At 54.4% G+C, this 24,121-nt stretch overlaps 2 protein-coding genes across 4 annotated transcripts in view; both read right to left on the bottom strand.

The window, feature by feature from the left end:
- The window catches only part of Gng7 (G protein subunit gamma 7), a 64,552-nt gene extending 50,884 nt beyond the window's left edge, over positions 1 to 13,668 (bottom strand). For both annotated transcript variants that reach the window (XR_012910846.1, XM_075975409.1), the window contains exon 1: positions 13,589 to 13,668. The gene's annotated coding sequence lies outside the window, so the exon portion shown is untranslated. The remainder of the gene's footprint in view (positions 1 to 13,588) is intronic.
- Positions 13,669 to 17,348: 3,680 nt separating this feature from the next.
- On the bottom strand, positions 17,349 to 22,903 carry Diras1 (DIRAS family GTPase 1). 2 transcript variants are annotated; one of them, XM_075975400.1, is made up of 2 exons: positions 22,820 to 22,903; positions 17,349 to 20,097 (listed from the first exon to the last, which is right to left on the bottom strand). In XM_075975400.1, exon 2 carries the CDS (start codon positions 20,040 to 20,042, stop codon positions 19,446 to 19,448), a length of 597 nt encoding a protein of 198 aa, XP_075831515.1. In that variant the 5' UTR covers positions 20,043 to 20,097; positions 22,820 to 22,903; the 3' UTR covers positions 17,349 to 19,445. The 2 variants fall into 2 exon arrangements, with proteins under 2 accessions (XP_075831515.1, XP_075831516.1); XM_075975401.1 differs by lacking the exon at positions 22,820 to 22,903 and adding an exon at positions 22,505 to 22,733.
- Positions 22,904 to 24,121: the final 1,218 nt, after the last annotated feature.

The raw sequence follows: 24,121 nt of genomic DNA, 5'->3' as shown, positions 1-24,121 counted from the left end.
ACGCCCAGCTAAGACCAGCATCGCCCAGGTGGAGGCTCCCTGCCCACCTCAGGATCAGCTGGAAGGCAACTGGATCTCGTTCATGGTCAGGATGGGGTCCCCTAGGCACTGGGTACACTGTGGGTTGGGGGCACGCCCTGAACCCTACAGATGCTCAGAAAGTCGTTGGTTTCCACTAACTCCATGCCAGGAACTCCCCTGGTGTGCCGTGGCCCCGTATCCAGAGGGACAGAGTCACCTGACAGTGTCACCACCACTGATGGGGACTGGTGTGTGGAGACAGCGTGGTCAAGAATAGAAACCTGCACAAGCTAATTTCCATTCAAACCTAAAGAGCCGTGGCCGAGAGATGGCTCAGAGAGTGAGGGCGCTCACCGACAAGACTGTCAACCCAAGTTCAGTCCTTGGGACCCACGCGGTGGTGGAAGAAGACTGAGTGCCACAAGTTGTCCTCGGATCTTTGCACACATCAAGGCACGTGCACATACGATGCAGGAGTGGAAGTTTAAAAAAAACGTAAAGAGCACCTATGTCCAAAGAGATGCACGGGAGCCCACAGAGTCACCTTGCAGAGGTCCTGATTGCAAATATGGACCGCAGACCAGAGCTCAGTGCCTGGCTTATCTTCAGGGCCGCTGTAAGCTCTGCGTGCCCATCTACAGCCTGTTTCCTTTGTAGACCTAGGGTTGAACCAATGGCTTCCCCACTCACAGCAGAGCTAAACCCCAGCCCCTCACTGGGGAATTCTAGGCGGGGTTCCACCCTGACTACGCCCCCAGCCCCTCACTGGGGATTCTAGGTGGAGCTCCAACACTATGCCCTAGGTAGAGAAGGATAACGGAAAATATCACATCGGGCTGCTCACAAGGAGCGGATATTCTCAGACCTCCACCCAAGACTCCTTAACATGCCCCAGTGAATCTAAACAAAGTCTGAAGAACTGTCCTCAGGGTATGAAGTCACAACAAAGCTGGCCTGACCTTGGATTAGGACTCTAACAGGGAGCGTCCTGAAGGAGACTAAGAGATCCCAACTCCAGGAGCTCAGCCTTGCTTCACTGTGGGAGGAACAAGGGGTCACCCTAAGACCTAAGTCATGCGGACATCATTTGGGGGCACGCGGGGACTCCTCTGTTCTGGCCTCCTAAAGTAGCTTGTTCAGTCAATATATCCCAAAATGTAAAATTCATTTTAAAAAGAAATGGAGCTAGTAGACATGCAATTAGCTCCAGAAGGTACTTTGAAAAGGGAGCGTTTGGTTCCCATGACAGCCTCCTAATGACACGATTATGTAAAATCCAGAAAAAAAAATGCTAAAAACAGAATATGCAAATTAGAGAGGGATGGGCTCAGGGAGGGGACAGGTGGGAGAGATGGTCCCCCATGTAGGGGGCTGTGCTGCAAGAAGCTTTCAGAACGTCGAGGGTGGATGTGACAGCAGGGTGCCCTCACCCGTGAGCCACCCGTGAGCCTTGTGGAGGGTGCAGCTGGGGCTGGACTGGAAGACAACAACAGCTTTATGGGTGGAAAGTTCTAGAAAACCAGAGTGAATCAGAATGATTGAAAGAATGGAGTGCTGGCAGTACAAGCCTATAGTCTGTTTGGGTGGGGCTGAGGCAGAAGGATTGCTCTGAGTTTGAAGTCAGCTTGGGCAAGCACAGTGAGACCCTGTTTAAGAAAAACAAAACAACAATAACAAAACAACCAGCAATGAATAAGCCTGGCTATGGAACAAGAGCAAGACCAGCCCAAGGCCAGCCTGAGCCACAGAGGGAGTCCAAGGCCAGCCAGCCTTTGTCTCAAAATAAAACGTGGAAGAGGGCCAGTGAGTTGGCTCAGCAGGTAAAGGCGCCGCTGCCAAGCCTGATGACTAAATTTCAATTTTGGGGACAGGGTCTATGTAGCCCAGGCTGGCATAGAACTCACAACATAGACCAGGTTGTCCTCAAACTCACAGAGATCCTCTGACCTCATCCTCCTGAAGCGGGCACCCCCAAACCCAGTCAATGGTAAAGTGCTTGCTTGGTGTGCATGGGGTTCAGTGCCTGGTGTGCACGGGGTTCAGTGCCTGGTGTGCACAGGGTTCAGTGCCTGGTGTGCACGGGGTTCAATGCCTGGTGTGCACAGGGTTCAGTGCCTGGTGTGCACGGGGTTCATGCCTGGTGTTGAAAACAAACAAAATGGCTTGGGGTCACTGGATTCAGTCGTGCAGATTTAAAGGAGTCAGATCAAAGCCACAGGTGAAATGTGGCCTCAGTTGCTCCTGTCAACAAGTCCACTGAGAGGCGCAGCCACCTTGTTCTTTCACCACTGTCTAGGGGAGCTGAGCAGACACAACAGGGACCTCTTGGCTCCATGACACTGGGTGCACAGCACAGCCCTCCCTCACGAGCTCAAAGCCCCGGAGGGACTGCAAACTGTCCGCATATTGTTTTATTGAAGGGGCTGAGGCTCAGTGGGTGCCGGGCTCACCCATTACACGCAAAGCCAGATTCTCTCCCCTGCACATAAGTCAGGTGTGAGGGCACTTGCTGTCACCCTGGCACTCAGCATGGGGCTCCACGGTGAGCTTGAGGCCAGCCTGGGCTACGTGAGACCCTGTTCTCAGACAAGTAGACCCGCTGTGGGTCCCTGTCCTCCACAGTCCTGGAGACTGGCTGAGCTGTCACCAGCTCTGGGGCCCGCTGTGCCTCACTCTGCAAGTTCAGCTGAACCTGCTGAGCTGGTAGCCCTGGTTCCCTGTGGCCGCCTTTCCCGACTTTCCCAGCACAAAAGGCTCTCTCATCTCCGAGTCACCTTCACCTTGGCAGTGCGAACACTCTTCCTGGTTGTTCTGGGTGGGGAGTGCTGGGATCTGCAGGGTGCTGAGCTGAGTTCCCAGCCCCCACGGAGCCCAGGCCAATGACATCACCCCTCCCCCATTCATGACAACCTGAGCCTGTCTCCTTCTGAGATTTCAAGTTCTGTATTATGTTACCAAGTCACCCACGCGTGGAGACACAGGATGCAATGCTGAGGGTCGCCTTGAGGTCTGGCGTAAGGAAGGGCTGGCTACCCTCTTGCCTCATCCCAGATGCTGTGGGCTCAAAGCCTTGAGCAGCGGGAAACACCTGCTGCTGTGTGTGCCCACGTGCCTGCCCTTCGCGCACCCACCCTTTGCGCGCCCGCCCTTCCCGCGCCTGCCCTTTGCGTTCAGCCAGCCTGATGCCCGCACAGTGACCTCAGCCCCAGCATCCAACACCCTTCTCTGGAGGTCTAAAAAAGGCTGCAGATGGCAGGGACAGAATGACCTGATCTCAGGCCATGAACTTGAGGTCAGCCCCAAGCAGAGCAGAAGGTTAGCTCGGTGGATAGCACACCGGCTAACAGACGAGCCAGGTTCGATTCCCAGCACCCACAACCATCTGTATCTGTAGTTCCCAGGGATCCAACGCCCACTACTGACCTATGCAGATACTGCACCCAACGTGGTGCATAGACATACACATAAGCAAATATTGGTACACAAAAATAAAAGATGTGTGTATGTTATTAAAGAAGGGTTGGAGCTGGGGCTTGGCGGGTAGAGCACCCCTTGGCATGTGCAGAGCTCGGAGATTCACCCCCTGCATGGGGCAAGGTGGCACACAGCTGTCATCAAAGCATGTTTCTCTAGTGGGATATTTGAGGCTCAGAGACTTTAAGAAGTTTATCAAAGCCACACAGCTGGGAACTGGCATAAAAAAAGGAAACGCGTAGTCAAAAGACAACTTCCAAATGGCTGTTGCTTCTTGTCCTACCTGAAGACATGCCAGCTCTTCCCTCATTCTCTTCCAGAACACAGACAGTTGGAGGTAAGACACGTGACAACACACACGACGTCCCAGCACTCAGGAGGCTGAGTAGGAGGATCACAAGCTCAAGGCCAGCCTGAGCTACAAGTGACCCTGTCTCAACCTCCTATGTTCCCCCCAAAAAACCCCAGTAGAGCTGATGGGGTGGCACATGATTTTACCCCAGAACTCAGAAGGCAGAGGCAGGCGGATCTCTGTGAGTTCGAAGCCAGCCTGGTCTACAATGCAAGTTCCAGGACAGGTTCCAAAGCTACACAGAATAAAATCCTGTCTCAAAAAAAAAAAAAAAGAAAAGAAAAGAAAAGAAAAAAAGAAAAAGAAAAAAAAAGAAAAAGAAAAATCTGTGGAATTGACTTGGTGAATCTCCCTCTAAATAGGCATCTTGACAACTCTTTCACAATAAAATAGCATCATGTGTCATTTCTTTTTTTTTCGAGGCAGGGTTTCTCTGTGGTTTTGGAGCCTGTCCTGGAACTAGCTCTGTAGACCAGGCTGGTCTCGAACTCACAGAGATCCGCCTGCCTCTGCCTCCCGAGTGCTGGGATTAAAGGTGTGAGCCACCACCGCCCGGCATGTGTCATTTCTTAAAGCACAAGAGGACACTAGTCACACAAAATGGCTCAATTGTACAGCCTGGCGATGTGGAAAATCAGCCTGATGTCAGTGGGTGATTCTGAGCAACAAGAGCTGGCAGCAGCTCTAAATCCTTGTCTTCCAAAGAGGTTTCAGACCTGTGTCTTGCAAGGGAAGTTTTGGGTCTCAGGTACAGCCTGTACGAGTCCCTCCCTAGAGAAGCAGACATCACCCCAGCCCAACACCTACCCAGCAACCCCAGAGAGCCCCAAATGCATCTGCTAAACCACATCTGGAGTCCTAGCCAAAAAGCATACCACAATAAGCAACAGATGGTTTAAATGTAGGACCTGGTTCTGCTTGTTACACAGTGTTGGCTGACTGATACACTCTCACTCCTGAGAAGCCAACCCTGAGTGGTACCCAGAATAAACAAAGAACAGCTTGCGTGTCCTGCCTCCTCAGTATGCTCACTCTTTGGGGACAGGCTTGAAAACTGAGCCGTTTTGAGAATTTTGTTGGTTAGGAAATGACAAGATGCTGTTATACATACTGTGACGCGCCTTCAAAACAGAAGTGTTCTAACACATCCCCGTCTGCTTGGGTTGAGAATAGACTTTTTAAAAAGCTAGAATTTTACACATGGGGGGGGGGGCTGCCACACACGGAAAGCGCTGTAGAGACTGTGTCAGGCTGTGCGCAGCTGCGAACCCGTCTACGCATTCCTCAATGAACCATTCTGAGACATAGTCACAGGAGGAAACACACCGTCCCCTCCCCCAAAACACAACGGAAACAACACATCCTCCTGGAACACAACGCGCCCGATTTAGCTCGGCATCGTCCGTTCAAAGCTGAGGGCTCCGGCTTTGCGAAACTTTCTGTGTGCTACTGCTGAGACGCGCGCGGGAACACTAGCAAGGGACAGGGCCAAGTGGATAGGAGAGGCTGGTCTCGTGTAGCCCAGGCTGGCTCAAACTGGTTGAGAACGAGCTTGAACTTCTGATCCTCCTGCCTCCAAACCCAAGTGCTGGTCTGCGCCACCAAGTCCAGTCATAAAGAATGACTTGGAACAATGTTCACACAGCCCAGGGTGCAAACACTGGGTTAATTTAACTATCAGGAATATTTTGAGAGATACCTCAGAGGATGGAAAGGAGTCTTCACATGCTGAAGAGGTAATTAGGAGAGTCTTAAAGAGACTGACAGGAATCTGTGTAAGACAGGATAGGCAGACTGGGAAGGAGGCAGAGGCCAGACACAAGAAAAAGCCCGCAAACCACAAATAAATCACAGCAGCCACAATCTGAACATCCTGACACAGGCTACACCAGTGCTCCACCCTGACCACGCCCCCAGCCCCTCACTGGGGATTCTAGGAGGGGCTCCACCCTGACCACGCCTCTAGCCCCCACACATCGCAACGCACACAGTCCCTCCATCCCTGCCTCCCCTACCCCCCAGTAGATCCCGTGCACCCTAGCTCAGCCCCTTCTGACCAGCCTGCAGAGCACTGGCTGGTGCGGGTGCTGATCCTGCATAGTGGGGTTCTGGGCAACCCGAGGGAGACATGCTAAGACACAGATCTCACACGCAACTCCTCGGTCCCCAAGGACCCCTAAGTCTCTCACTTTTGAATTACTTTCAGCTCTGAAGGGAGGGACAGATCTGTGTCACCACCCCAGAGAAAATATGGCCACTTAATTACACCTTTAAACACCCTGCTGGGATCCCTGGCAGAGGCCACGTTACCGTGGGGGGCATTCCAGGTCTGAGTCCAAGACCAGGCGTGTGCATGGCATGCGGGTCTTCCTTCCAGGGTCAACAGTGAGCCTGTCCCTGAGATACTGGGGGACATCTGAGGACAGAAATAGTCCCTCTGGGGAGCTCCTGGCATGGGTAGGTGAAGGCCGGGGACACCGCTAGCATGCTGCAGAGCCCAAGATGAGCACCAGGCATTTATCTGGTCAGGAGCCTTCAGCCTCACAAGGCCACCTCCCGGCCCAGAACCAGCAACCTCCCTGGAGGGCCTCCAGTCTCTACAGAAGCCCAGCTCCTGAGTGTGCCAGTACAGCCTCTGCCTGCAGCTCCCTTAATCCTGTCATTGGTTTGTCCATGTCTGAGATGGCAGTGGGGATGAAAAATAAAGATTTTTTTTCATGAAGTAGAATAAAAATTTAATAGCCATTTTTATATTTATTTATATCAATGAAAAACAAAGATTAACATATTCTATATACAATAACGATATTAATTTAAGACAAGGGCACAGTTTCACTCTGTCACGGTCCCAGAAGTTCTGAAAGACTCCAGAAAATGTCCATCGGATTCCAGAACATTCCAGAAAGTTCTAGAAGATTCCACAATATTCATTTTTCTCCTCCTGCTCCTCCTCCTCCTCCTCTTCTTCTTTTCTTCTTCAGACAGGGTTTCTCCATGTAGCCCTGGTTGTCCTAGTTCCGTAGACTAGGTGGGCCTCAAACTCACAGAGATCCGCCTGCCTCTGCCTCCCGAGTGCAGGGATTAAAGGCGTGCGCCATGAAACCCATCTTCTATTTGACTTCCTTTATATCTTGGCCCCATGGGCTCCACTTCCTCGGAGCATGGCATTCACTGATCTCAGATCTGTTTCCACTTCTCTGGGTCAGCCTCCTTTCGATGACCCCCAAGTTATCTGGTTGGACTTTTCGTCTCGAGGAGCTGAGCATTCAGTGGGCTGGGCCTCTCACTGGGCCTGGCGCCTTCCTCTTCTCCAGGCTGACTGGACATGGAGCCCCAGCGAAGGGGAGAGACAGCCTCACCCAGGGTCACAGACCTGGCCTTTACAGGTTTACTGGGGATTTGAACACACTGCCAGGCAGGTGCCCTTACCCACAGCCCCCAGGACCTGCCCTGCCCACGCAGAGTCCCAGAGCAGCGAGGCTGGCTGGTCCCACAGGAGTCGGGCACGGGGCACGAAGGCCAACCACGTCGAAGGGTGAGAACTGGGTCAACAGAGATCCCAAAGCCCAGAGTTTAGAAAGAGCCTCTGACATACAGAGGAACTCCCCGAGGCCCAGAAGACCATCTGAGCCATCCGTGGGTTTGACAGAGGCTAATGGCCCCTTTGGGTGCTTCCTGGGGTGTTCCCAGGCCAACAAAGATAAAAACACTCATCTTTAGAAAAACAAAACAATAAAATTTCTGAATAGATGGTCTGGGGTAGGGGTGAGGGGTTGTCTTCCAAAACAGCTTAAAGATAGCAAACCACCCAAAAAGATGAGTGAACCCACACAGCCTGGGTTCCTCATACAATGGACTATTATCAGGTGGGGGGCAGGGGGACGGGGATGACCCTATAGCCACCTGGTGTGTGCAGCTGCGGGGGGCAGGGGGAGGATCTGAGATGTGTGGGAAGGAAATGGATTCAGTTTGGGAAATGCTCACATAAGTGCTCAAATCGCTGCCTTGTATGGGATGTGGGAGGTGAGGCTGCCGGGCCAGCCTGCACTACAGTTAAACAGAGTCAAGCTAACCCGGGCCAGCCTGCACTACAGTTAAACAGAGTCAAGCTAACCCTGGCCAGCCTGCACTACAGTTAAACAGAGTCAAGCTAACCCGGGCCAGCCTGCACTACAGTTAAACAGTGTCAAGCTAACCCGGGCCAGCCTGCACTACAGTTAAACTGTAACAAGCTAAATAAATATTTTTTTCCTGAGATAGGGTTTCATGTAGCCCAGGCTGTCTCTGACTCAGTTGAAAAGCTTTTGCAGCCCTGTAAACCTCTCTGATGATGCAATAATCCAAATCAGACCAAATCAAACTAAATTAGAAAAAGCCTGGGTTTAACAGAGGCCAGCGCTCCTGGGTGGCCTGAAAGTGAAACCAGAAAACCACGTGTAAATGCCCTGTGGGAGTGGTCTTGAGCACCTTTGGGGAGGGGTCACCATTTGGCAGGCTTTCTTAGAGGTGGAGTCTGGACTGAGGCAACTCCCTGGGGACGGGGCTTGGGATAGAACTTTCCATCCAAAGATTCCAGACTCTCTGGGTATATGGATGCCAGGGGCTGGAGTAAAGCCTTAACCCAAACATTCCAGACTCTTTAGGTATAGGAGCTCTGGGGCCTGGGGTGGCATTTCCACCCAAACATCACTATGTAGCCAAAGCTGGTTTTGAACTTCTGATCCCCCTGCCTCTGCCTCCCAGTGAGTCACCTCATCTGGTTTCTATGGTGCTGTGGACAGATCCCAGAGCTTCCTGCCTGCTGGGTGTGTGATGCAGCCAGAGTCCTAAACCCTGTTTCCAAACCCAGCTCTCCACATAGAGGGATCCCGACCCTGTTGGTCTAGTCTGGTCTCACTGAAAGCTGAGTTTGATCTGGGGGCCATCTTAAATCCAGAGGACTCTAAACTGTGGGGAGCCAACCAGAGGAGCTCATGGCATGGAGTGGGTGGAGTCCAGGGATACCCCTAGGACAGCCCCCCCAAAGCACCCTAACTCAGGATGCTAGTCACACACCCAACCACTCTGAGTGACACAGAAGAACCTGGAAAACCAGGAGGCTATGGCCACATCTTGACCTGGACAAGTAGTGCTCCAATCCAACTCTGCCTGGGCCCTGAAACCCAGACCCAGTCCTGCCCTGCAGCAATGACTTTGTTGGGTCAAAAAAAAATTTTTTTTTAATCTGAAGAGGATGGTGCTCGCCTTTAATCCCAAGACTTGCGAGGCAGAGGCAGGCAGATCTCTGAGTTCCAAGCCAGCCTGGTCTGCAGAGTGAGTTCCAGGACAGCCAGGGCTACACAGAAAAACCCTGTCTGAAGTGGGGGTTGGACTTTGGCTTGGGTTGTTAGTGCACATGTGTATGTGGTGTGTGTACACAGATGGAGCTGGAGGAGGATGCGGGCATTGTCTCCGATCCCTCTGTCTTATTTCCTTGAGCCACGAGCTCCGGAGCTCAGCTGGAGGCCAGCAAGCAGCAGGGGCCTTGACGTCTGTGTGGCCATGCCGGCTGTTGATGAAGGCTCTTTAGATCTGAACTTGTCCTCAGCTGTGCAGCCAGCGCTCTCACAGCTGAGCATGTTCCAGCCCTCGGCTTTGGGTTTTCAGGCAAGATCTCACTGTGGAGCTCAGACTAGCCTGGAACTCATGATCCTCCTGCCTCTGCCTCCCAAGTGCTGGAATGACAGGCAGCTCAGTCCCACATACCTAGTCCTGCCTCCCACCTCTATCCACCACCCCAGGCCACATGCAACCACACACCACACACACCACAAACACACACACACATCAGAGTCACAGACACACACATACAGAGTCACAGACACACACACATACACACACACATACAACACACACATGCACACACCACACACACCACAAACACACACACAACAGAGTCACAGACACACACACATACAACACACACATACACACACCACACACTACCACACAATCACACACACAGAATCATACACACACACCACACCACACACACATACACACACCACACACACCACAAACATACACACACATACAGAGTCACAGACACACACACGCCACACACACGCCACACACACATACAACACACACATACACACACTACACACTACCACACAACCACACACACAGAATCATACACACACACCACACACACATACAGACATAACACACACACAACACACACCACAAACATACACACACATACAGAGTCACAGACACACACACACAACACACATGCCACACACCACAAACACACGCACATACAGAGTCACAGACACACACACACACCACACCACCACACACACACATACACACATACAGACACACCACACACACACCACACACATACACAGTCACAGACACATGCTCCTCAGATCACGTGACTTTGGGACCTGGCATGGATGGGTTCTGAGGTTCAGCACAGGCCAACAAGGACAAAGCGCCTTTGTTGGACTGAGAAAGGAATGTTCTCGGAGTGACAGGGCTTTGGGGATGGGTGGAGCTGGGGTGGTACCCTGCCGAGGGTGAGACCCTGACGCCAACCTCTAGCTGTTGACCTGGTAATGAAGAATCAAAGAAAGCAGGTCTCAATGGCCCCCACCAAGGGGACACAGCTCTGAGTGTTGTAGCTTTGAGATGAAAAAGATCAGGACAGGAAGCAGACAAATTTACACTCTCACCCTCAGAAAGAAAAAACAATGAACAGCCCAAGTTCAGTTCAGTAAGTCACCTATGACAGGACCATCACTCCATGTCACAGGTCACAACGAAGGACAGAAACAGTCCTGGTGACCTGGAGATGCAGTGTGGTCCACCCACACGGCAGGCAGAATACCACACGGCTGCGAACAGTGCCGGGCTCTGAAAGCTTCCCTAAGGACATAGAGCTCCAGGAGCATCCAGGAAGAAGGTGTCTTAGGTGCCAGGGGCTGGGAGGGGCAGAGTGACGGCTCAGGGGAGGAGACACCAACCTGGGGTGAGGACACAGTACCAGACTGTCATGCACAGATCATGGCTGTGCAGAGATGCTCAGGAAAACCTGAATTATTATGCTTCAAATGGTGAATTTTAAAATATGCAGATCAGACCTGCGTTTAAAATAGGAGAAGCGATCAGATCATCTACTTTTCAGAGCCTCAGGAAGACACTGGTAACCATTTTAGAAGCCTCTCCCCTGCTCCCCCCAGATGGAGATAAGGAAGACAGGACGGGTTTCCCAGGAGCAGGGAGAGCGGGGCCCGTCCACAAAGCAGTTAAGGTGTCTACCATTCTGTCACGTGGCTTCTGCCTTCACACTTACAGGTGTGGACGGTGACAGGATGCGACAACAGAAGCCAGGCCTCAGTCCGGGAAGCCCCAAAAGCCACTAGACCCTGGCATTGCAGGGGTCAACCATTAATGGAAGCCAGCGTGGGACTAACATTCCATGGAAGAAAAACAAGCGATGACCTGTCGGACCGCGTGACAGTGAGGAACCAAGGAAAGGACCGGTCTTTCACAGGCTTGACAACCCGGTGGATGTGAGGTGGTTGTGGTAGTTCCAAGGTCTCCTTCGACGCCGACGGAGGCAGTGTCTCACTATGTCGCCCACAGAGAGTTGCCTGATTCTGGGATCATGTGTGGTTTTCAAATGTGTGGGAGCAGCATCCAGGGTCTGGTGCATGCCTGGGCCACGTCCCCAACCCAGTGAATGTCATTTCAAACAGTCGCTATTTCTTTTTTTTCTTTTTTCTTTTGGTTTTTCGAGACAGGGTTTCTCTGTGGCTTTGGAGCCTGTCCTGGAACTAGCTCTGTAGACCAGGCTGGTCTCAAACTCACAGAGATCCGCCTGCCTCTGCCTCCGGAGTGCTGGGATTAAAGGCGTGCGCCACCACCGCCCGGCAAACAGTCACTATTTCTGAACACAAAGAGAAACCCTGGGGCAATGACTTGGCAGGGGCAACTTTTTCTGTTACTGCTCAGTGTGCAAAGAGAAACGATTCTGCACTGTGTACACGGGTATCAGTCCCCTGGGCTGTGGCTCCGCACTCCAGGACCCCATGCTCGAGAAATGCGCCACACTCTTTAGGGCGCGAAACAGAAGTTTGGGTAGACCTCTGTGCCTGCAATGCAGGCTCAGTTACAGTTACCCACCAACTTAAAGTTACAGGGAACTGGGTGTCGTGGCCACTCCTTTAAGCCCAGCACTCAGGAGGCAGAGGCAGGGGGATCTCTGTGAGTTCCAGGCCAGCTGTGCTACATAGTAAGACCCTGTTTCAGAAGGGGGGAAGAAAGGTGGGGGCTACACAGACCTATGCCTGTAATCAAGAAAGAGACAGGAGGATCAGGAGTCAAGGTCCCTCTGAGCTCAGTATGGACTTGGAATAAGCCTGGGCTACCGAAGACTTTGTCTTAAAAGCAAAACAAAGCAAGTCACCTGGAAGAGCCACGGTATGGGTGGCTGGGAATCATATCGTATGGTATCGCCTGAGTCCCAGCACTGCAGAGCACCTTGGGGGAATCTGGGAAGCGCTGTCCCGATCCACACACCTTCACCTGACTGGGTACCTCTCAGCTAGCGAGCTGTTTCCTAGGCTTTGTGCATGGCCTCCGGCCCTTCATTCTCGAGGGGATGCTCTGGGCTCTCAAAGTGCTGTGTAGAATCTCAGGCCTCCACCCACTGCATGTCAGGGCCTCACTGATTTGAGGTGGCCACACAGAACCCTGAATATGACCCAATGTCCCCTCAGCAGTCACCCAGGCTAGAAGGTAACCTCACACCTAGCTGTCAGTGAACTGTTGTTATTCAGAGACAGTCTCACTGCGAAGCACTGCCTGTCCTGGAACGCACTATGTAGCCCAGGCTGGCCTCAAACCAAGGTGGCCTGGCGGGGTCAAGGGCCATTACTTTTTGTCTTTTGGTGACAACCTGACCTCACACTCACCTTGGCCCTCACAGCCTTCTTGATGCACCAGGATGCATTCAGCCCATAAATCTCTGGTTGGACACTGCAGGGAGCCTGCCCAAGGCTAGCTGCTACTGCACTCCTTTGAACATCAGGACCAGAGTCCCAAAGCCACTGAGAGGACAGGGCCTGGAGCAACAGTCGCAGGCTCTCAGACCCCACAGCCCCAGTTCAGCCATTACTGCACCCCCAGCCGCCAACAGCCTCACATCCGCCAGTAGCAGAGGTGTACCACCAAAACTCCCACAGGGAGTTTCTAAAACAGCCATTGGAGCTTCGTGCGCCCCAAGATCTAAGCCTGTGGACCTCTGTCCCTGAGAGGAAGAAAGGTCCTTGCGGCCAAGGTGCTGGTCCCATGTGCAATTAGACAGCAAACAGGTAGTGCCCCATTCCTTTTTGACTGGACCCCATTCCTCCCCTACCGCACAAACTCGTCCCCAACTGTACCCCATTCGTCCCCGACTGCTGCCCACTCCTCCCCGGCTCCTTCATAATGTACCCCACTCGCCTGACTGTACCCCACCCTTCTGTCACTCATCGCATGCCTCCTATCATCTGAATACACCCCACTCTTGTCTGACTTCATCCTATTCCCCCCTAAATGCACCCCATTCCTCTAACTGCACCCCACTCTTTCACGGCCGCGCTCCAATCGTCCCTGGCTGCACCTCACTCCTCCCTGGCTGCACTGCCCCGTCCTCTCCGATGCAACCCACTCTTCTATGCACCCCGATTCTCCTCAGCAGGCCCAGCTCACCTGTCTCCAGCAGGTGTCTCAGCCGTCTCTCAGCCAAATGCACCGCGGGGCCTGGAGAGGGTTCTTCCACGGGGCGGGGCCACCGCGATAAGGGCGGCGCCTCTGTAACATCCAGACCAATCCGAAGCCAGGACGGCGGAGGCTGGGGCCGGAGGCGGAGCTTTGGGCCGACAGTCTGGTAGGCTTAGCCTTGGGGACTGGGGCAGGGCTTCGGGTGTGAGGGGGCGAGGCATATCCAGGAGTGGCACATCCAGAAGCCATTCGTGAACTTGAGGGCGGGGTTACGCTGCCTAAGATTGGCAAGAATGGTGTACGGGGAGGGGCCTCTCAGTAGAGGGGCTGCGTGACGTCAGGCCTGTGTTTTGGTTTGGGTTTGGCTTTTTTTGCGCTTATTTTACTGGTGTGTATTCATTGTGCAGTATAATGGGTTTCATTATGACGTTTTCACGCATGAGTATCACGTATTGTGGTAGTATCCACCCCCGCTGCCCACCGCTTTCGCACCTGCTTTAGAAAAACACCCGTGTGTGTACGGAACCCAAGCGGGAGAGCCAGGGGCAGGAGGCACGCCGGCCTGTGGTTTTCGAGGCTCGAGTTCGAATTCGAGCGGGGACCCAGGTTATGATGGCGCTAGTAACAATTTTTCATTTGCTTGTATATTCTGTATTATCTCTATTTTTCTCTCTATATTAGTTGATTTTTTTTTATTTTTGTAGTATTGAGCTTGGGTCATGGCCTCAGCCAACCTCCCTCATCCTCCCTCACCCCCAACCCCCACCCCCCGGCCAGGGTTTCTCTACATAACCCTGGCTGTCCTGTCACTTCCTCTGTAGATGAGGCCGTCCTCGAACACACCGAGATCCATGTGCTTCTGCCTCCCGAGTGCTGGATTAAAGGTGTGCACCACAACCTCCCGGCCCCTCTTTTTTATTTTGAGAAAGAGCACTAAACTGCCCAAGCTGGCCTTGAACTCTCTGTGGAGCCAAGACTGACTGCAAACCTCCTGTGTGCTGCGGTGGAACCAGGGAATCATGCCTCAGACCGAGCGTGGGTCTGCTTTGTCCCCGAACTCCCCTGGAACTGTAGAAATGTCTGGGATGTCCCTGAGGGAAAGGCCGATCGGGGGCTGATCAGGGGCCTCTTGGTGGGTGACCTCAGATTTCTCTGGACTGACGTTCTGTGATTACCAGCTGCCAGTCTGCCCGCTGGGCATCCCTGAAGCAACCGTGCGGTCACACACACAGGCTCGCGTTGTGCAGAGAAACCCAGGACCTTCCTGTCGCGTTCTTCCCTTCCGGACTGGCACGCCCACCCAAGCTGTTCCCAGACCCTCAACAGGAACCACTGTAGAAGTCACCTGTTTGTGGCCCACCAGGTGATGTGGTTTAGATGCAGAGCTGGGCTTGATGTCACTCACCTAATGTTCCAACACCTAGGAGAATGAGGAATGAGGACTGCTCCAGGTTTGAGGTCATTGAAACAGGCTGCAGGAGACCCTGTTTCAAAAACTAACTAATGCTCGAGAGATTGCTTAGAGATTGCAAGCTCTGGCTGCTCTTCCAGATGGACTCGGGGTTCACTTCCCTGACCCACATGACAGACAGCTCACAAGTGTCTATAACTCCAGTTCCAGGGGATCCTACATCCTCACGCAGGCATACATATTCATAAGTTAAAAGTAAATAAATGAATAAACAAATAAATAAAAGCACTAAACCGGAAAAGCATGTCCCACCAAGCCTGAGGACCCCGTTCAATTCCCACGGCTCATAGAGTGGACGGGAAGAACCGACTGTCACAAGGTGTCTGACTCCCACACACATGCTGGAGCAAGCGTACATAGTCGTGCACGTACGCGCCTGCACACACACATAAATTTTCTAAAATGTATTTCACAAAAAAATTAACATATTTTTTGCATGCACTTTTAAGTAGGCCCAGAAGGCAGGACTGAGCCAAGCTGCCACCAGAGGGAGCCCTAACAGCTATTGCCGTGGACACACCCGCTTTCCTAGGGGTCGAACTCCACCACTCTTCCATCTCCATGATTTACTTTATTTTGTTTTTATTTTTTCCATAATGTGCTGATGTCTTGCCTCTGCGTACATGTATGAGTGTGTGTGTGTGTGTCTGTGTGTCTGTGTGTCTGTGTGTATACCATGTTGTAGAAGGCCCACAGAGATCAGAAAAGAGCATGGGATCCCTTGAGCCTGGGTGCTGGGAATGGAGCCCCAGTCGTCTAGAAAAGCAGCCAGTGCTCTTAACCACCTCTCCAGCCCCATTTTATGTTATTTTTTTAAGTGTCTCATTACGTAGTAGATCAGGCTGGCCTCAAACTCACAGACTGGCGGTGGCATAACCCACCCCTCCGTCTTCCTCCGAGTGCTGGGATTAAAGGTGTGGCTGCCACCACGTCAGCCTGTTTCTATGATTCTGTCATCTTTAAAAACCTTCGTCTGGGTGGTGGTGGCACACTCCTCTAACCCCAGCACTCGGGAGGCAGAGGCAGGCAGATCTCCGAGTTTGAGGCCAGCCTGGTCTACAGAGAGAGTTCCAGCACAGCCAGGGTTACACAGAGAAACCCTGTCTGGAAAAACAAAAAGAAAAACAACAACAAAACATTATACCTCTCAAAAAGCCAAACCAAAATATTACACCAGGACCGACAAGACACTCAGTGCATGGACGGATGGCAAAGTCTGAGGCCTGAGTTCAAGCTCCAGGGCTCATGGCCCACGTGTTGGAAGGAGAACACGGACTTCCGTGTCTGACCAGCACACACATGTGCACACACATGATAAATGTTCAAACAAACACCATGGATGCTATGATGATGCTCACTGTCTCCTAGTGGTCAGGAAGCTGGGGCAGCAGGATCACTGTGAGATAGGTTTTTTGTTTTCTTGTGTGTTTTTGTTTTTGTTGTTTTGTTTTTATTTTTCGAGACAGGGTTTCTCTGTAGCTCTGGAGCCTGTCCTGGAACTTGCTCTGTAGCCCAGGCTGGAACTCAGAGATCCGCCTGCCTCTGCCTCCTGAGTGCTGGGGTTAAAGGTGTGTGCCATCACCACCCAGGCCGCCCTCTGATTCACTGCAAAGCTGGAGGGACTGGTCTGCTCCACCTCCAACATTCACGTGTGTGCGTCCATGTGCATGCCTCTGTGTGTGTGTTATGTTTACACATGTGTGTGCATGTGTGTTTGTGCACATGCATATGCATGTGTGCTGATGTGTGCACACGGCAGAGGCCGGTGAGGGGCTGTCAGTGACCTCCCCTTTCACTTTCTGCCTATTTCTTTGAGGCAGGGTCTTCCCCCCTCCCCAAATGTTGGAGACAGAACCTTGTGATTTCTGTCCTAGACTGAAAGCAGATTCTTTCTTCTAGGCTCCCTTGGCTGGGTTTCAGGAAGCCCGATTTGTTAAAGGGCTGCTTGGAGTTGACCTTGGCTCCTTGGCAGGAGCAGTCACCATTCTTAGCCTCCCTATGTGGCCTCTGGGATCAGAGGGAGGGATTGTGGGAGTAACCACACTCAGTGGCTCCAGCTGGTATACAGTGGTGCCAACTACACAGTGAGCCCACGAGCTTTCCCAGTCTGCCCTGGGCAGAGACTGGGCAGGAAAGGTGGGTGCTCTCACTGACCCAATAAGCTTCTTTGTGGTCTTGGGTGCCCCATCCATTACAACCCCTCATCTCCTCCATCTCCCCCCCCCCTCCGTCACCAGCCCTCCCTAGTGGTGCACAGAAGCCACGGCAACAGGGGAGGCAGGATCCACATGTTTATTGCGGAAGACAAGGTCTACAGCGAACGGTACACAGACCCCACGTGGGGCGGGGCTCCCACATGCGGGGGTAGGGGTGGGTCACAGCAAGCGAGGCCTGGCGGGGTCCCCAGCACCAGAGAAGCCTGGGCAGGTTGGCCGGCAGCCAGGGCGGGCTCCCGCCTCCCCTGCCACCCAGCCTGGTATTCCCAGGATGGGCAAGGCCAGCCAGGAGAGGCTTGGGGTGGCCCAGAGATTGTGCTATCAGGGTGTGTCCCTGAGAAAGGGCTGTGACCCCCTGTCCAGCCAGGAGCCGCTTCCGAGGCTAGGGAACAGGCGGCGGCTGTGGGGGCCGTGGCCTGGCTGGAGATCAGGGCTCAGCTACACTCAGACTCAGGCTTCAGGCTGTGATTCGCCCTGTGTGCAGGAGACAGAGACCCCACTAAGGTCTGGACCCCCCTTGGCATCCGGCTGCAGCTGTCTTTCTGCCTCTCTGGCCCTCTGTCTCTCTCTCTCTGTCTCTCTCTCTCTCACACACACACACACAACAGAGGACCCAGCTTGCCCCAGCCCCAGCCTGGCCTGCTGTCCCCGAGAGGTAAAGACCACATGCACTGAGGCCCAGCGCCAGCATCTCTGAGGCCCAGTGCCAGCATCTCTGACTCTTGTTCCACAACACTAGCTGACTGAGCCACAGGCCAGCTTGCCACAGCCTGGAACAGGACCTGGTGCTCCTCAGACGGCCAAACAGACAAGTTGTCAAATCCATTGCTGCCCACTCCTGAACACACAGTCCATACAGGAAGACCACAATGTCTAGGTGCCACTCTCCCGGCCACCATCCACACTGTGCTCTCGCTAAGGGCACAGAATGGCACAGAAACACTCTATCCCAAGACAAACAAACACCCGTCACACACACACAAAGTCACATGAACATAGGATTCTACAGTCACCCTCATTTGGGTGGGACACAGGCCCAGGAGCCAGTGCCACTCAAGTGTCCTGGACAGTCTCGCAGATACCACAGAGGCTCCGGGACTCAGGGCACACGCGGGGAACGGTCTCTGGGTACGAACAACCAGCAAAGGCGCTCAGGGTCTGTCAGGGCCCTGCGGCAGCAGGAACTAGTCCCACCACCCCACATGGGGGCTTCACCAATGGGCTCTCAGCTGGGCACCCTTCCTCAGCACCCCAAACCCCAACTTGGGGTCACCGTTGAGGCACTACTGTCTCCGTAGAAGTCCAGTGTCCAGATGGGTAGCCTCCAGGCAGCCATCCCACGCTCCAGGCTCTGGTCCCCTTGTGCCTCTGCTGAGGACAGTCCTGGGCTTGTGCTGTGGGTGTCTGCTGCTCCAGGGGTGGCGCTTGGGGCTGGCAGGGCATTGCTGCAGGCTCTGTTTATTGCCTGGTGGCCTGAGGCCCAGCCCGTGGGCCCATCCACCCTGGTGTGCTGCAGGAGATTACTGGGTGTGTTCTGGACCCAGGGAAGGGTTCAGGTCAGGGGTCACAGGGAACAGACAGGACCAGGTGAAGGAAATAAGATGTAAGAGGTCACAGTGATAGAATGTGGGGGACAGGGTGTGGGTGTGACTGGGAACACCCCTGGAAAGGGACAGAGACTAAGAGGCAAGGCAGCCTCTCTGGTCCTTGCTGGAATGTGGGGTACAGATAGAACGGGGGGGGCATGGACAGAGAGAAAGAGGGAGGTGTCAGCAAGGGTTGATAGCGGATGGAGGTGTGAAGGGACTGGGGTGGAGCTCAACCCTACTGTGGGCTGGTGGTGTGGGAAGAGAGATGGAGGAAGCCACGAAGGAAGAAGAGGAGGAATGGAATGGGAGGGAAGGGAGGGAAGAAGGAGGAAGGAGGTGGAGGACAGGGGGGAAGGAAGGAGGGCAGGGAGAAGTAGGAAGAAGGAGGGGAGGAGTAGGAAGAGGGAAAGGAGGAGCAGAAGGAGAGGGGAGGAGGGAGAGGGAGGGAAGAAGGGGAGTAGAGAGAAGGAGCAAGAGAAGGAGGGAAGGAGGAGAAAGGGAGGGAGGGAGGGAAAGAGGGAGGGGGAGGGGAGCAGGAGCCCTGGAGGCCCTAGCCGGTTCTGGCCGGCTCACATGAGCGCGCACTTGCCCTTGATGCGGTCAGCCCTCTTCTGCTTGCTGGAGCGCTTGCCGTCCACGCTGAGGCTGACGCTGCGGCGCGTCTCGAGCGTCAGCAGCTCCTGGAACAGCTCCTTCACATTGTAGTTCATCTTGGCCGAGGTCTCCATGAAGGCGCACTTCCACTCCTGTGCCACGGCCTGGGCCTCGCGGGTGTGCACCTCCCGCTGCGTCTCGTCGCACTTGTTCCCTACCAGCATAATGGGGATGTCCTCCACGCTGCCCTTGATCTGCACGATCAGCTTGTAGATGGGGCTCAGCTCGTCCAGCGATTGCTTGCTGGTCACCGAGAACACCAGGATGAAGGCGTGGCCCTTGGAGATGGACAGCCGCTGCATGGCGGGGAACTGGTGGCTGCCGGTTGTGTCCGTAATCTGCAGTGTGCACACGCTCTTGTCACAGCTGATCACCTGTCGGTACGTGTCCTCTATGGTAGGGATGTAGGTGTCACGGAACGTCCCCTTCACAAAGCGGAGCACCAGCGAGCTCTTGCCAACCCCGCCTGCACCAAACACAACCACGCGGTAGTCGTTGCTCTGTTCCGGCATCTTCTCCGAAGCCGGCTGGGTTCACAGGGCCGGCTGCTAGAACCCCAGACCGACCCTGTTGGAGAAGGGACAGTGAGATGTGGGAAGCCACCTGAGCCCAGGATAGCCCTCTGTCCCAGCTGTCAGGACGCGGAGGTGTTGGTCCCTCCTGCATCCCACCCAAGTGTCTCCCAGGTGGCTCTCCCGGATGCCCCTGCTGACTCTGCAGGGGAACTTGCTGCCAACCCCTCAGCTCCAAGGCCCAGAGGTCCCAAGGGGACTCTGAGTTTGGATACAGTGCTGATGAGACCAGGAAACGCTCACACTCAGCACAGGCTCAGGGTCCCACTTCAGGCCTGGCTTCCACCCAGCTCCTGCTCCACATCAGTGCAAACGACTCAGAGCCTCAGCTTCGTCTTCTTCCTGCCCCATCCTTACATGTAACAGACCCTGTCTCAAAAAACTCAAGGTGGGGTGCTAGAGAGGTAATTTGAAGGTTAAAGTACTGGCTGATCTTGCAGAGAACCCAAGTTCAGTTCCCAACACCCACATGGCAGTTCACAACCCTCTGTGGCCCAACGCTCTCTTCTGGCTTCTGCAGGTACTGCACACATATACAGGAGAACAATGAAGGAAAAGAATCCCGTTGTGAAAATCAGCTGTGATGAGACCAGAGCTGGAGAGACTGAGGCAGGGGGATAGTGAATTCTGGACCACTCTCTCGACTACAGAGTGAGACTCTGTCTAAAAAACAACAGCAAAAAATTAACGTCATTGTGGTGGCATACACTTTTAGACAGAGTGCTGAGATTAAAGGTGTGCACCACTACTGCCTGGCACTCGGGAGGCAGAGGCTGGTGGATCTCTGAGTTGGAGTCCAGCCTGGTTTACAGAGCGAGTTCCAGGACAGCCAGGACTGTTACACAGAGAAGCCCTATCTCGAAAAACCAAAAACAAACAACAAAAGCAAACAAACATCAGAACCAGAAAACTGCCATCTCCACCAACAAGAAGCCCAACAGCACAGTGAGGATCTCAGTTCTGGATGTCCTGAAGACGGGCTTCCGGCCTGGCCCTGGGGACTGGCCCCGGGAAAGGGCTTCTCTGCCTCATAAGTGGCTCTCACTGACATCCAGGAATCAGATGTGTAAATCCTGACCCCGAGTCCCTGGAAGCAACTTCTGGGACATGGGGACTCCCAGCCCAGGCCGAGCGGGACTCCCGGGACTCCCTATTCCCTAGGCCTGTGCCTTGGGCCCTGCTCAGGCCGCTGTGTGCTGAACGTGACTCCCAGCCAGGGATTCCTTAGGGTTTCTCTCCTGTCTTTCCTCAGAGCACAGCGTGGACACTTCTGAAGTCTGGAGGTGAGGAAGAATGTGGAGGGCAGCATGCGGAAGGCCTGTTCCCGTGACGACTGACCTCATCAAGACCCCTTTTTCTCTTCCTCAGTGTGTACGTGCGGGGAAAGTCCCAAGGACAGCACCAGAGTCAGACCCTGGGAGTATGACACAGGAAAGTGACAATGTCCTTGGAATTCAGTTTCCCTCCTGTGAGCTGGGAGCCCGACCTAGGATAGCTCACAGGGATATGGCTGGGGACAGTGCCTGGGGCACAGTCCCTGACAAGTCTCCACAGTCACAGTGACCAGGTCCTCCGTGGGGTCTGAGAGGACATTCAGGGCCACCAAAGGCACTGGATGCCAGGACAGAACCCTGGTGACACATCCCAAAATCTTCTCAAGCTGGAGACGAACTCAAACTGTACCCAGACTCTACCCAAGGCACTTCTTGGCCCAGGAGGAGCTGGGAGGGGCCGGCCTGGGCTGCCCTGAGTCCAGCTAACTTCGCATTTCTCTCATGGCTAACTAGAGCAGTGCACTAAGTGACGCCATCCCCACTGGCCTGAGTGCATCCAAGGTGGCAAATGCAGGTGGGATCTGCACCGCCCAAGTGCATCCCTTCCTGGTGGTGGGGACCGTGGCCCAGTGCCAGGCAGGGATGGCCACCAGAGAGGTCCTGAGGTCTCGGTTCCCCGACTAGGAGGGTCCTGCACAATCCAGGTCTTGCTCCTTTGGGGATGGGGGATCTTGCTCCTTTGGGGACAGGGGAGAGGGCTTTTGCTCAAGGTCATGTGAGCTGGGGGGTGGCATGTCTCAGAGGGACTCAAAGCTGGGCCTGGCTCAGCTGCTGTGTCCTGGGGGGCTCTGAGGAGCTTGGCCACTCTGTCTGAGTCACCCCAGGCCTGGGCCAGCCTGGCCAAAACCCCTTCTCCTGACCACAGGACAGCAGCACAGCGCCCTGGTACCCTGAAGCCACCTCAGGTGCAAGAAGCCTTGGCCAGGGGAGGGTCTGGGGGCGGGGTTGCTGACTAACGGGGGTGACTGACCTAGGGGCTGCAGACTGAGGAGGGGCCATGATGGAAAACGGGCAGTTTTAGGGACTCAAAGGAAAGGGGTGCTCCCTGGGAGTCAGGAGGGGACTGACCAGAGAGAAGGAGTCCTGAGAGGCGCTTGGTCGCGAGGGCACGGGGCTCTATGGGTGGCGGTGAGGGACCTGGGCTTCAGCGGGCAGATCGCAGAGGGCTTGGATGAGGGGACAAGGCCCTCAGGGGTCCAGGGCGATGCTCTGCGTGGCCAGGCAGGGGTGGGGCGACCGGGAGCTGTCCATGGTGGCTACAGGACGACCGGGGACACGCAGGACCTGGCGCGGTGGCCTGGGAGGGTGGGCCGGAACAAAGGGATCATGGTGGCCTGGGGACCCCTCCCCACCCTCGGTGGCCGCGGCCGCCCTGCCGCCTACCTGGGCCGCTGTGGTCCCCGTCTGCGCTGCTGTCCGCGCCGCCGCAGTCCCGATGTCCCCGCCCCAGCCGCGCTCCGCCCCGCCCGCCCCGCCCGCCGCGACCCGGGCCCGGGCCCTTGCAGACCAAGGTCACCGCCAAGCCCGCCCTGGGTGTCCATCAGCCGCTGGGGGGCAAGCCGAGCGCTGGGCATCCGGACATCCACACCCACCCGATCCACGTGGCTACCTGCACCCCAGGGGACACGGGTGGGTGACAGGACCCGCCATGTACGGTCCTGGAGCCACGATGGACGGTGTTTGGGGGTCACCCAAACTGCAAAAGGGAGAACTGAGGATGGGGGGTGCGTGGTCCAGGTCGGATCAGCGAGGCGCTGAGGATGGGGGTGGGGGGCGGTGCATGGTCCAGGTCGGATCAGCAAGACGCAGAGGGTGATGGAATAAGATGTCAGTCAGACTGGGGAGGTGAAGGCAGGGGGACAGTTGTGAGTTTAAAGACAGTCCGGGCTACAGAGTAGAAGACTCCTGGGGCAGGGGCGTGGGGGGGGGGGCTGGGGGCGGGGATGGAAGCAAAGGAGAGTCAGAGAGACTAAAAGGCAAAACAGCACAAAGAAACCCGTCATTGGGGCTGTCGTTCACAGGGTAGAAGCTCTGCTTGCCCGGCAGCCCTGGGGTCCATTCCCAGCACCGCAGGCACAGGCAGTGTGGTGCCGGCCTGTCTACTACCAGCACTGGAGACAGCAGGAGAACCAGGAGTCCAGAATCAGACTCAGCTACAGAGACTGTCTCAAACAAACAAAGAAGAAAAGAGAAAAAGATAAAACCCCATTGTTCTTCTGGTATGTAGTTCAGGGTAACATGCTGAGGCCCTGGCTCCACGCCCACATCGCAGGAAAACGGAGCAGAACTTTACTTTGTTGGACCAGCAAGAGGGCTCGGCTGAGAAAGGGGCTTGCTGCCAAGCCTGATAGCCGGAGCTGGATCTCTGGGACTCACTTGGTGGGTGGAGAGAGCCAGTCCCAAATTGTTCTCTGACTTCAACACACACACAGAAAAACTGATAAATAAAATGTAATTTAAATTTTATTTTAAAACCTAGTGGGGGTAGCCTTTAATCCTAGCACTCTGGAGGAAGAGGCAAGTGGATCTCTGTGAGTTTGAGGACAGCCTGGTCCACAAAGCGAGTTCCAGAACAGCCAGGGGTACATTTAGAGAAAACCTGTCAAAAAAAAAAAAAGAAAAGAAAAGAAAGAAAAGACAAAAGAGAGAAAGAAAGAAAATGTTTTGTTTGTGACATGGTCTTGC

The sequence above is a fragment of the Microtus pennsylvanicus genome, chromosome 6, assembly GCF_037038515.1.
Source record: "Microtus pennsylvanicus isolate mMicPen1 chromosome 6, mMicPen1.hap1, whole genome shotgun sequence".
NCBI lineage: Eukaryota > Metazoa > Chordata > Mammalia > Rodentia > Cricetidae > Microtus > Microtus pennsylvanicus.
The sequence above is the reverse complement of the archived record's forward strand: the minus strand, read 5'-3'. Positions and strand labels throughout refer to the sequence as shown.

Coding starts and splice junctions, on each gene's coding strand:
- Diras1 (XM_075975400.1), bottom strand. CDS start 20,042: ATGCCGGAACAGAGCAACGACTACCGCGTGGTTGTGTTTGGTGCAGGC.